This window comes from Nerophis ophidion, linkage group LG08 (genome assembly GCF_033978795.1).
Source record: "Nerophis ophidion isolate RoL-2023_Sa linkage group LG08, RoL_Noph_v1.0, whole genome shotgun sequence".
In the NCBI taxonomy this organism is placed as follows: domain Eukaryota; kingdom Metazoa; phylum Chordata; class Actinopteri; order Syngnathiformes; family Syngnathidae; genus Nerophis; species Nerophis ophidion.
The window spans coordinates 19,297,315-19,310,486 of record NC_084618.1 but is presented as its reverse complement, the minus strand read 5'-3'; the positions used below and the strand labels follow the sequence as shown (position 1 = coordinate 19,310,486).

Genomic DNA, 13,172 nt, shown 5'->3' with positions numbered 1-13,172 from the left:
GTGGAAGTAGTGTCAAAGCGCTTTGAGTACCTTGAAGGTAGAAAAGCGCTATACAAGTACAACCCATTTATCATTTATTATAACAACAATAATGATCGTCATTTGATGAACACATGTTTCAGTGTCCTCTGTGGTGGACATGGGGACTTAATTACTACTCGCTCGGTGTTTCTTTTACTCGCTGAATTTCTTTGGATTCGTGTTTTATTTGGAATTTTTATTTTTTCGTCGTCGAAGACAATAACTACTTGTGAATATTTTTTTTTTCGTATAACAAACAAACGCCTTGGGATCACCCGGGAAGAGCTGGACGAAGTAACTGGGGAGAGGGAAGTCTGGGCTTCCCTGCTTAGGCTGCGGCCCCCGCGACCCGACCTCGGATAAGCGGAAGAAGACGAACGGATGGATGGATGGATGGATGGATGGATGGATAGATGGATGGAATAACAAACATCACTCTGCAGAAACAAATAAACTGACCAAAATAAACCGGATGTCACTATTTTTTAATTTGTATTATTATTATTATTATTCGCTATTGAACAAATGACCACACAAACAATATTTATTCACAATGCACACACAAATGAAAGCACTTCCAATACATTTCAATATGTATAAATATACAGCAGCTTGAACAATTATCATCTTTATACAAACCAAACATGCCAAAGAAAGTAAAGTAACAAACAATACAAAAAGATAGTAGTAATGATAATAATAATATTAATAATAATAATAACAACAACAACAACAAATATAATAATAATTATCTAAATGAACCTACGTTTCCCAAATAAAAATAATATGTTAAGGATTTTTCTACTTTTAAACGTAGGACAACAAACCACTCCGGTTTTGTTCTTATTTAGAAACTTCCGGTTCTGGTGTCAGTTCCGGTGTCGGCGTAAACCACAGATGTGCGGAAAACGTCCATTTTTTCGTTCATTACTTTCTTTTCTGCTGACTGGCGATGACATTTGAAACAATTAGGCTGAAGAAATTAATATTTTGGCCAAAAATAAATTGTTTTAAACATCAACTTCTGGTTTCTGACAATCAAATCAAAGCGTAACGTTCTTCTTTTTCAGTGACGAAGACAATACCTACATGTGAAAACAAATTTTTGTTTATATTTTATACAACAAAACTGAAACAATTAGCCTGAAAAAAACGAATAAATTGACCAAAACTAAATTGTTTTAAATACCAACTTCCGGTTACGGAAAATAAAATCAAAACGTAACTTTCTTCATTTTCAATGACAAAGACAATAATTACACGTGAAAAGGCTTTTTTGTTTATATTTTGTACAAAAAACTGAAACAATTAGTCTGAATAAACGAATAATCTGACCAAAACTATATTGTTTTAAAAACCAACTTCCGGTTTCTGAAAATAAAATCAAAGCGTAACGTTCTTCATATTCAGTGACGAAGACAATAACTACGTGTGAAAAGGCTTTTTTGTTTATATTTTGTACAAAAAACTGAAACAATTAGTCTGAATAAACAAATAATCTGACCAAAACTATATTGTTTTAAAAATCAACTTCCGGTTTCTGAAAATAAAATCAAAGCGTAACGTTCTTCATATTCAGTGACGAAGACAATAACTACATGTGAAAACAATTTTTTATTTTATATTTTATACAACAAAACTGAAAAAATGAGCCTGAAGAAACGAATAAACTGACCAAAACTAAATTAATTTAAATACCAACTTCCGGTTTCTGAAAATAAAATCAAAGCGTAACGTTCTTCATTTTCAATGACGAAGACAATAACTACATGTGAAAACACTTTTTTGTTTATATTTTGTACAAAAACTGAAACAATTAGTCCGAATAAATGAATAATCTGACCAAAACTATATTGTTTTAAAAATCAACTTCCGGTTTCTGAAAATAAAATCAAAGTGTAACGTTCTTCTTTTTCAGTGACGAAGATAATAACTACTTGTCAATTTTTTATAGTTCATATTTCCTACAACAAAACTGTAACAATTAGTCTGAAGAAACGAATAATCTGACCACAACTAAATTGTTTGACCAAAACTAAATTCTAAATTTTAAATTGATTTTCAATAAAATATTAGTATAAAATTGGATTTTGTGCTGTTTTATTTTTTTTAATTAATTTACATTTTTCCAGATAAACACAAAAATCGAAAAAAAAATTAATTTGTGATTATCTCTGTGATGATCACAAATTGAACCGGAAGCAGTATTTTACATTTTCCTTCAACTTTGTTCAGCAGGCGTCCTATTGTCGTTTTTTTTTTTGTTTTTCATTTTGTTTTAAGTGTCATTAAATAGTCGTCCAACTTTTGTTTCAGAAATGAAAATAGAAAAAATGAGCCGATATTACTTTTTTTATTTGCATTTAGGAATTTGAAATACAACGAACGATGAATAATAACTATAATGTTTTGTTTATATTTCGTTAAAAATACACATATTTTATTCCTGTAGTAGGTAATTACATAAATACATTCTTTTGCAAATTAAAAACGCTAATGCAAACAAATTACTGTTAACGTTAACTTCATCGACATGAGAGTATGGCGACTGGCCGCTAAAAAAATAAAAACACGGAAACTGGACAAAGTTGTAATTCGGTGTTTTGTTTTTTACGAATAATATTAATTTACGTGAAACGAAAAATAAAATTGGGGCTGTTTTTATTTTTTATTTTTATTATATTTAGCAGATTTTAAAACAAACATAAAAAGGGTTGATTTTCATTAAAATATTGCCATAAAATTTGATTTTTTACTGCTTTATTTTTTTATGGATTTGAATTTTTCCAGATAAACACAAAAATCGAAAAAAAACAAAAAACGCGAGATTATCTGTGTGATTACAAATTGAACCGGAAGCAGTATTTTAAGCTTTTCCTTCATCTTTGTTCATTAGGCGTCTTAATGTCGTTTTCTTTTAAGTGTCATCAAATAGTCATCCAACTTTTGTTTCAGAAATGAAAATAGAAAAAATGAGCCGAAATTACTTTTTTTCATTTGCATTTAAGAATTTGAAAGACAATGACTGATAAATAATAGCTATATTTATTTTTTGTTTATTTCGTTAAAAATACACAAATTTTATTACTGTAGTAATTTAGACTTAGACTTCCTTTTTATTGTTATTCAAATTTGAACTTTACAGTACAAATAAGAACGAAATTTCGTTGCAGTAGCTCAGGGGTAGGGAACCTATGGCTCTAGAGCCAGATGTGGCTCTTTTGATGACTGCATCTGGCTCTCGGATAAATCTGAGCTGACATTGCTTAACAAGATAAGTAATTAATAATTCCACTTGTCATCACAGTGTTAAAAATAATGTTCAAAATATAAAACATTGTCATGCATTTTTAATCCATCCATCCGTTTACCACCGCACCTGTTCAAGAAGTTACGTTAATGGTAAGAAGTTATTTATTTATTATTGGTTAGTGTGGGGCATGCCCTCCTAGGGGTTTTTCAGACCACCAAGCACCGACATGAGAGCCTGTTTCAGGGTTACAATGTTGTTTTATTTTTCAATAAGTCTCTCAGTTGCTTTACAGCAATTGTATTTTTCTCTTTCGTTCTGGCTCGCGCTCTGGCTCCAGCCCCAACCCCGTCTCTCCTCCTGGCTGCTGCTAATAACAGAGCGACAGGTGATTAGATAACAAGGCCCAGGTGGACCATCTACGCACCTGTCGCTGATTTTGAGGCTGGTCCTGGCACACCCTAGTTTGCTGCAGGCCCGCAGGCCATGCCCCCTCCACAGTTATCTTCAGAATAACAATGTTATTAGAAAGAATAAGAGACCTTTTATACTCTAGAAATGTTGGTCTTACTTAAAAATGCATGCGTTTAGTTGTGTTCAGTGTTAAAAAAAATATGATATGGCTCTTACGGAAATACATTTTAAAATATTTGGCTTTTTGGCTCTCTCAGCCAAAAAGGTTCCCGACCCCTGCAGTAGCTCTTGGTAGTGCAGGATAAAAAAAAAAAAGCAATAATCGATGTAAATAAAGAGATTACTGTGCAATTTGCATATGCATGCAGGTTTATGGATGTATGTTGTATTGTCTTTTTTATTCCAGCGGGTAAATCCACTTTGCATAAATACATTTTTTTGCAAATTAAAAACGCTAACCTAAACAAATTACTGTTAACGTTAACTTCGTCGACATGAGTGTGTCGCGACTGGCCGCTAGATGGCAGCATTGAGTTAAAAAGAGAAAAAGAACCGCATGACGTCATCTACGCTCCTACCGTGCGGGGAAATCCACTCTTTTGGCGTTTCGCATCAAGTAAAACTACGTCTTTTATTTTGGAAAATGTGGTATTGATTGATATATTTTTATTACAAATATGCAAAAAAAAAAAAAAAAAACTAGAGCAAACATGATCCAATACAGTGCTATGGTGTTAACAGCCATTATAACAAAATGAAAACGAAGGTGAAATAAAAAAAATTAAAAAAAAGCGTAATTTATTGACGTCAATTTAAAAGGGCAAGCGGGATGCACGATCACGTGACCGCGCGGTGACGACACTGTCTCTTTAAGAAAGCGGACTGACCGGCCTGGCCCCGCCCACTCCTGCAGCCTCCACTCTTCTTCCTCCTCTCCTTCTTCTTCATGGCGAGATGTGAAAGCTCGCAGCTGCTCCATCGCGGCCCGGCGAGCGTTCGGCGGGGGGTTGGAAATGGAATAAAAACAACAAAGAACGCCGGAGGGAAAACAATGGAACGCGGAGCAAAAACGTCCGAGTCGGACCTGACCAACATGTCCGCTGCGGCGCTCGCTAACGTCGCGTCCTTGTGACTTGATTCTCCTTCCAGCGTACAAAGGAGCATCAGACGCACCTGAGATTGCTGCCGAATTCTCCGGAAGGACTCGGGGAAGCTTTTCTGCGCGCACAGGTCCGAATTTGATCCCTCGGTGAGCCAGAAAACCGGCAGCATTTGTACATTGTGGACTTTCCCCTCCCAGGTCTGGTTTTGAACGATGTTGGAATCGTTTCCGCGATGATCGCGATCCTTTAAGGATGTTTTCCTGCGACATGGAGTCCCCTCCATTGTTGTGAGCGTCTTTTTGAGTCGAGCGCGCGCACGCCGACATGGTGGAGCCGGTGGGGTTCATCGAGGCGTGGAAGGCTCAGTTCCCGGAGTCGGAGCCCCCCAGGATGGAGCTGAGGTCGGTGGGGGGGATCGAACAGGAGCTGGAGCGATGCAAGGTGTCCATCAGGCGGTTGGAGCAGGAAGTGAACAAGGAGCGTTTCCGTATGATCTACCTGCAGACCCTCCTGGCCAAGGAGAGGAAAAGCTACGACAAGCAGCGTTGGGGCTTCAGGAAGACCCCGCTGAACGAGGGGGTGGACCCCGCCGCCTCGCAGGGGGCAGAGTCCCAGCAGCCGCACGTGCAGGAGACCGGAGGGGTGGGATGCGCGGTCGGGGGCGGGTACCCGAGCCGCTACCACGGGGACGGAATGGGCAGATCCAAACCGAGACCCCCGCCGGCGAGGAAGTCGGCCTCCCACGGCGACGGGCTGGAGTCGGCCTTCGAGGCGCCCCCTCAGGCCGAGTCGGCTTCCTGCGACAACCTGGACGGCCTTTCGCCCTCCAAGCAGAGAGGGGGCGTCTCCGTGTCGCCCAGAAGGCCCACCCTGCCGCCCCCGGACAAGGAGCCGCCGTCCGACCCCAAAGACAAGCTGGGCATGGGGCTCGGCGTGGCCGCCCTCCGGTCCAACTTTGAGAGAATCAAGCGGGCCAACTCTCACTCGGTGGGCGACAAAGGTCCGGAGAAGCCCCCGCCCCCTTTCTACTCCAACGTGGAGTTCCACCAAGACCGGGGGCTGGTCCGCGTCAACGAGCGGGAGGCCCTCGACAAGATGGGTACACTGGGGAGTCAGGCCTTGCAGATGGAGAGGAAGCGCTCGCTGCACTCCCTGCCGGGTAACCTGGCCACCGTGGCCGGCGAGCTCCGCGCCAGGCCCGTCTATAGGGGGCGATCCACCGAGAGCACCTGTGGGTATGACGCCGAGTACGAGGACGGCGAGCCCGCGCAGAGAACTCGAGCCAATGGCGGGAAACCCCCGCCGCCGCCTTGGCAGCCGTCCGACTTCCAGGCCTACTCCAGCGTCTACGTGGGCGGGGTCATGATGGGCGAGGGCGGGGACGTCCGAGTCCAAATGAGGGACCACGGCGCCGGCGACGACCACCTCCTCACCTGGCCCCGCCGCTCCTACTCCCCGGGGAGCTTCGAGGACGTGGGCGGCGGTGGCGGCGGTGGCGGCGGCGGCGGCTACACGCCGGACTGCAGCTCCAACGAGAACCTGACATCCAGCGAGGAGGACTTCTCGTCGGGGCAGTCCAGCCACGTGTCGCCCAGCCCCACCGCCGCCTTCCGCCGGCCCTTCCGCGAGAAGAGCCGCTCGCCGTCGCAGAACTCGCAGAACTCGCAGCACTCCTTCGACAGCAGCAGCCCGCCCACGCCGCAGTCCCAGAAGCGCCACCAGCGGCAGCAAGGCGCGCACCTGGTCATGTCCGAGGCCACCATCGTCAGCGTCCGCAAGACGGGCCAAATATGGCCCCCCGCCGGGCCCCAGCACGGCAGAGCGCCGCATGACAACAGTTACCACGGCGACCACCTGGGTGAGTGACCGTCCGTCCTCCGATTTGGTTTCGTTGCGGTTTTTGTGTGGGAAGACAATCTTTGGAGTGTCACCCGGCTCACGTTCTTACTTTCAATTGTTAAATATCTTGCAGTACCATTTCTCACCACTAGAAGTAACAGTGCACACACACAAGGACAACACAACAAACAAGCAACTAACTGTAAGCAAGCCAAAGTCTTTCTGACACAAAAAATAGATTGTCTTTAATATTTATGTCAAAATAATTTTGACTACTATAAGTCCTGCTCGGAGTAATTTGGTCACCTGATTAAGATGGGACCAAAACATGATTAAAATATGATTAAGGCTTGGTTAAAATGTGATTTAAACATGATTACGGTGTCATCAAAATGTGATTAAACATGATTAAAATGTGATATAAACATGGTAGAACTGTGATTAAAACATGATTAAAATGTGATTCAAACATGATTGAAGCGTGAATAAAATAAGATTACCATTTTGATTGAAATGCGGTGAAATCGTCATAAAAATGTGATTGAAACGTGATTAAAATGTCATTAAAACTTAATAATATATGCCATTAATATTTGATTAAAAAGTGATTAAGTTGTGATTAAAACATGATTAAAGTGTAATTGAAATGTGATTAAAACATGAATAATATATATATATGTCATTAATATGAGATTAAAATGTGATTAAAACATGATTAATATATATGTCATTAATATGTGATTAAAACTTTAGTAAAATGTGATTAAAACGTGATTAAATGTAGTTAAAACATGACTAAAATGTGATTAAACATGATTAATATATATGTCATTAATATGTGATTAAAACTTGAGTAAAACGTGATTAAAATGTAGTTAAAACATGATTAAAATATAGTTAAAACATGATTAAAATGTGATTAAACATGATTAATATATATGTCATTATGTGAGTAAAATGTGATTAAAATGTGATTTAAACGTGATTAAAATGTACTTAAAACATGATTAAAATGTGATTAAAACATGATTAATATATATGTCATTAATATGTGATTAAAACTTGAGTGAAACGTGATTAAAATGTAGTTAAAACATGATTAATATGTATGTGTCATTAATATGTGATTAAAATGAGATTAAAACTTGATTAATTTATATGTCATTAATATGTGATTAAAACTTGAGTAAAATGTGATTAAAATGTTATTAAAACATGATTAAAATGTAGTTAAAACATGATTAAAATGTTGATAAACATGATTAATATATATGTCATTAATATGTGATTAAAACTAGAGTAAAACGTGATTAAAATGTAGTTAAAACATGATTAAAATGTGATTAAAACATGATTAATATATATGTCATTAATATGTGATTAAAACTTGAGTAAAATGTGATTAAAACGTGATTAAAACGTAGTTAAAACATGATTAAAATTGGATTAAAACATGATTAATATGTATGTCATTAATATGTGATTAAAATTTGAGTAAAATGTGATTAAAACTTGATTAAAATGTAGTTAAAACATGATTAAAATTTGATTAAAACATGATTAATATGTATGTCATTAATATGTTGTTAAAATGTGAGTAAAATGTGATTAAAATGTGATTAAAACATGATTAAAATATAGTTATAACATGATTTCAAATGTGATTAAAACATGATTAATGTACATGTCATAAATATGTGATTAAAACTTGAGTAAAATGTGATCAAAATGTGATTAAAACGTGATTAAAATGTAGTTAAAACATGATTAAAATGTGGATAAACATGATTAATATATATGTCATTACCATGTGATTAAAACTAGAGTAAAATGTAATTAAAATGTAGTTAAAACTGGATTAAAATGTTATTAAAACACGATTGATATATATGTCATTAATATGTGATTAAAACTTAAGTAAAATGTAATTAAAACGTGATTAAAATGTAGTTAAAACATGATTAAAATGTGATTAAAACATGATTAATATGTATGTCATTAATATGTGATTAAAATTTGAGTAAAATGTGATTAAAACGTGATTAAAATGTAGTTAATACATGATTAAAATGTGATTAAAACATGTCTAATATGTATGTCATTAATATGTGATTAAAATTTGAGTAAAATGTGATTAAAACGTGATTAAAATATAGTTATATCATGATTTCAAATGTGATTAAAACATGATTAATATACATGTCATAAATATGTGATTAAAACTTGAGTGAAATGTGATTAAAATGTAGTTAAAACATGATTAAAATGTGATTAAAACATGATTAATATATTTGTCATTAATATGTGATTAAAACTTGAGTAAAATGAGATTAAAATGTGATCCAAACATGAATAAAATGTAGTTAAAACATGATTAAAATGTGATGCAAATGTGGTTCAAATGTGATTTGAACATGATTAAGACATGATTAAAATGTGATTGAAATTTTATTGAAATTCTATTAAAACGTGCAATAAAAATTTGATTGAAACGAGATCAAAATGTAGTTAAAACATGATTAAAATGTGATTAAAACATGATTAATATATATATATATATAAAAATATTTATATATAAGTGATTAAAACTTGAGTAAAATGTGATTAAAATGTGAAACCGTGATTAAAATGTAGTTAAAACATGATTAAAAAGTGATTAAAACATGATTAATATATGTCATTAAAACGTGATTAAAACGTGATTCAAATGTGATTTAGACATGATTAAAATGTGATTGAAATTTCTAATTGAAATTCGATTAAAACGTGATTAAAATGCAATAAAAATGTGATTGAAACGTGATTAAAATATAAGTAAGACGTGATTAAAATATAATTAAGATGTGATTAATCGTGATTAAAACATGATTGATATATGTCATTAATATGTGATTAAAGTGTGACTAAAATGTGATTAAATTGTGATTAAAACATGATTAAGGTGTAATTGAAATGATTAAAACATGATTATAATGTATGTCATTAATATGTTATTATGCTTAATACATACATTATTAAAATGAGGAAAATGTGATTAAAACATGATTAAAATGTAATTAAAACATGAATAAAATGTAATTAAAACATGATTAAAATTTTGAAATGTGATTAAATTGTGATTAAAACATAAATAGGTCTTGATTAAAATGTGATCAAAAATGTGATTAAAACATGATACAAATGTGGTTTAAATGTGATATTTGTTTTAAAAGTGATTAAAATGTGATTAAAAGATAATTAAAATGTGATTTAAAAGAATAGAATGTGATTAAATGTGAAAAAAATGTAATCAAAACGTGATTAAAATATGATCATAATGTGATTAAAACATAACTAAAATACGATTGAAATGTGATTAAAACGTGATAATGTGATTAAAACATGATTAATATGTGATTAAAATGTGATTAATATGTGATTAAAACATGATTATATGTGATTAAAATTTTAGTAAAACATAATTAAAATGTGATTAAAACATGATTATATGTGATTAAAATTTTAGTAAAACATAATGAAAATGTGTTTAAAACATGATTAAAATTGAATTAAAATGTGAGGAATATGTGATTAGTGTTATAACACGTGATTAAAACATGATTAACAAGTGATGAAAATGTGATGAAAACATGATTAAAATGTGATGAAAAGGTGATGACAACGTGACTGTAAGGTGATAAAAAGTGAAGAGATTATTTAAGTCAGTCCACCTGAGGTTTGAAAACCCAGCTAAGGAGTTTAATTTATTTTTAATCCTGTATCATAAAACAATATATTTTTTGCCACTTTATGCAACAATTATTTTTTAACTTTTGGCAGCTTAATTAGATACAAAAAATGTGAGAGATTTATTTGAAAAGTAAATAATAGAAACTCCATGAAGAATATTTAGACAATGTCCATGAAAGTATGATTAAATACAGACTTTAAATTTATATTTGATTTTTTTTATGTTTTGGTCGCGGCAAAACTCAAAATGTGTTCGGAAAAATATCTTCACCACTCCCAAAGAAACTGTAATGGTTTGGTTTGTTGTTTAGCTAAATGCTAACCATATTTCCATATCCTTTGAATGGACCAAACAAATATAATTTACATAAAACTTCAAATAAATATTTTTGTAGTTTTATTTGTATCAGAATTGTGTGTCAAGTTACCTCTTTAAAGCAGAAAGTGCTCATTCTGTTCAATTGTTGCTGCACATTCATAGTTCTTTTTTTATTTTATTGACGGCCTTGTGGAACCAAATTGTTGTTGTTGTTGTTGCTCAGCAATATTCAGAGTAGCACACTTCCTGTATGCCACATTTAAAAGATGTTGTGTTTCTTTTTTGTCTCAGACAAAAATGATGCTTCTCTTTATTATTATTATTTTTATTATTATTATTGTTGTTGTTGTTGTTAATATTATCATTATGGTTGTTGTTATTTTTAATATTAGTATTATTAAAATGATATCTAGTAAATGTGGTTGACAATCTAATCCATTATTATTATTATTATTATTGTTATTATTATTATTATTATTATTATTATTATTATTATTATTATTATTATCACTTGACTGTAACATCCTCACAACACTGTGAGCAGCAGGGGAGCTACGTGTGTGTGTGTGTGTGTGTGTGTGTGTGGTGCAGAGAGGACCTGATGTGTTTAAATCTTTTTTGTCCTTGTTAGTCATTAATGGCCTGTGATAGTCAGTGGTAGGTATTAGTCAGTGATAGTTACTAGTCAGTGATAGTTACTAGTCAGTGATAGTCAGTGATAGTTATTATAAAGTGATACATATATTAGTCAGTGATGGCCAATGATAATTATTAGTCAGTGGTAGGTATTAGTCAGTGATAGTTATTAGTCAGTGATAGTTACCAGTCAGTGATGGTTATTAGTCAGTGATAGTTATTATAAAGTGATATATATTAGTCAGTGATACATGTTAGTCAGTGATGGTCAATGATAGTTATTAGTCAGTGATAGTTACTAGTCAGTGATAGTTATTAGTCAGTAATAGTTATTAGTCAGTGATAGTCAGTGATATTTATTAGTCAGTGGTAGTTATTAGTCAGTGATAGTCAGTGGTAGGTATTAGTCAGTGATAGTTATTAGTCAGTGATAGTCAGTGATAGTTATTATAAAGTGATATATATTAGTCAGTGATGGTCAATGATAGTTATTAGTCAGTGATAGTGACTAGTCAGTGATAGTTATTAGTCAGTGATAGTCAGTGGTAGGTATTAGTCAGTGATAGTTACTAGTCAGTGATAGTTATTAGTCAGTGATGGTTATTAGTCAGTGATAGTTATTATAAAGTGATATTTTTAGTCAGTGATACATGTTAGTCAGTAATGGTCAATGATAGTTATTAGTCAGTGATAATTATTAGTCAGTGATAGTTATTATAAAGTGATAGTCAGTGGTAGTTACTAGTCAGTGATAGTTATTAGGCAGTGATAGTCAGTGATAGTTGGTCAGTGGTAGTTACTAGTCGGTAATAGTTATTAGTCAGTGATAGTCAGTGATAGTTATTAGTCAGTGATAATTATTAGTCAGTGCTACTCAGTGGTAGGTATTAGTCAGTGATAGTTATTAGTCAGTGGTGGATATTAGTCAGTGATAGTCGGTGGTAGGTATTAGTCAGTGATATTCTGTAATAGTTATTAGAAAGTGATACTTATTAGTCAGTGATATATATTAGTTAGTGATAGTCAATGATAGTTATTAGTCAGTGATAGTTATTAGTCAGTGATAGTTATTAGTCAGTGCTACTCAGTGGTAGCTATTAGTCAGTGATAGTTATTAGTCAGTGGTGGATATTAGTCAGTGATAGTCGGTGGTAGGTATTAGTCAGTGATATTCTGTGATAGTTATTAGAAAGTGATACTTATTAGTCAGTGATATATATTAGGTAGTGATAGTCAATGATAGTTAGTCAGTGATAGTTACTAGTTAGTGATCGTTATTATTCAGTGGTAGTTATTAGTCTGTGATAGTCGGTGGTAGGTATTAGTCAGTAATAGTCAGTGATAGTTATTATAAAGTGATATTTATTAGTCAGTGATGGTCAATGATAGTTATTTGTCAGTGATAGTTACTAGTCAGTGATAGTTATTAGTTGGGAATAGTCAGTGATAGTTATTAGTCGGTGATAGTCAGTGGTAGGTATTAGTCCGTGATAGTTATTAGTCAGTGATAGTTACTGGTCAGTGATGGTTATTTGTCAGTGATATTTATTATAAAGTGATAGTTATTAGTCAGTGATACATGTTAGTCAGTGATGGTCAATGATAGTTATTAGTCAGTGATAGTTACTAGTCAGTGATAGTTATTAGTCAGTGATACTTACTAGTCAGTGATAGTTATTAGTCAGTGATAGTAAATGATAGTTATTAGTCAGTGGTAGTTACTAGTCAATGATAGTTATTAGTCAGTGATAGTCAGTGGTAGTTATTAGTCAGTGATAGTCAGTGGTAAGTATTATTCAGTGATAGTCAGTGATAGTTATTAGTCAGTGGTGGATATTAGTCAGTGATAGTCGGTGGTAGG

At 34.5% G+C, this 13,172-nt stretch overlaps 1 protein-coding gene across 3 annotated transcripts in view; it reads left to right on the top strand.

The window, feature by feature from the left end:
- The first annotated feature begins 4,594 nt into the window (after positions 1-4,594).
- Positions 4,595-13,172, top strand: part of LOC133557475 (breakpoint cluster region protein-like) — a 143,653-nt gene continuing 135,075 nt past the window's right edge. For all 3 annotated transcript variants that reach the window (XR_009807776.1, XM_061907950.1, XM_061907951.1), the window contains exon 1: positions 4,595-6,646. Coding sequence is in view for 2 of the 3 variants with exons in the window: in XM_061907950.1 (XP_061763934.1) it covers positions 5,113-6,646 (1,534 nt within the window). In the remaining variant the exon portion in view is untranslated. The remainder of the gene's footprint in view (positions 6,647-13,172) is intronic.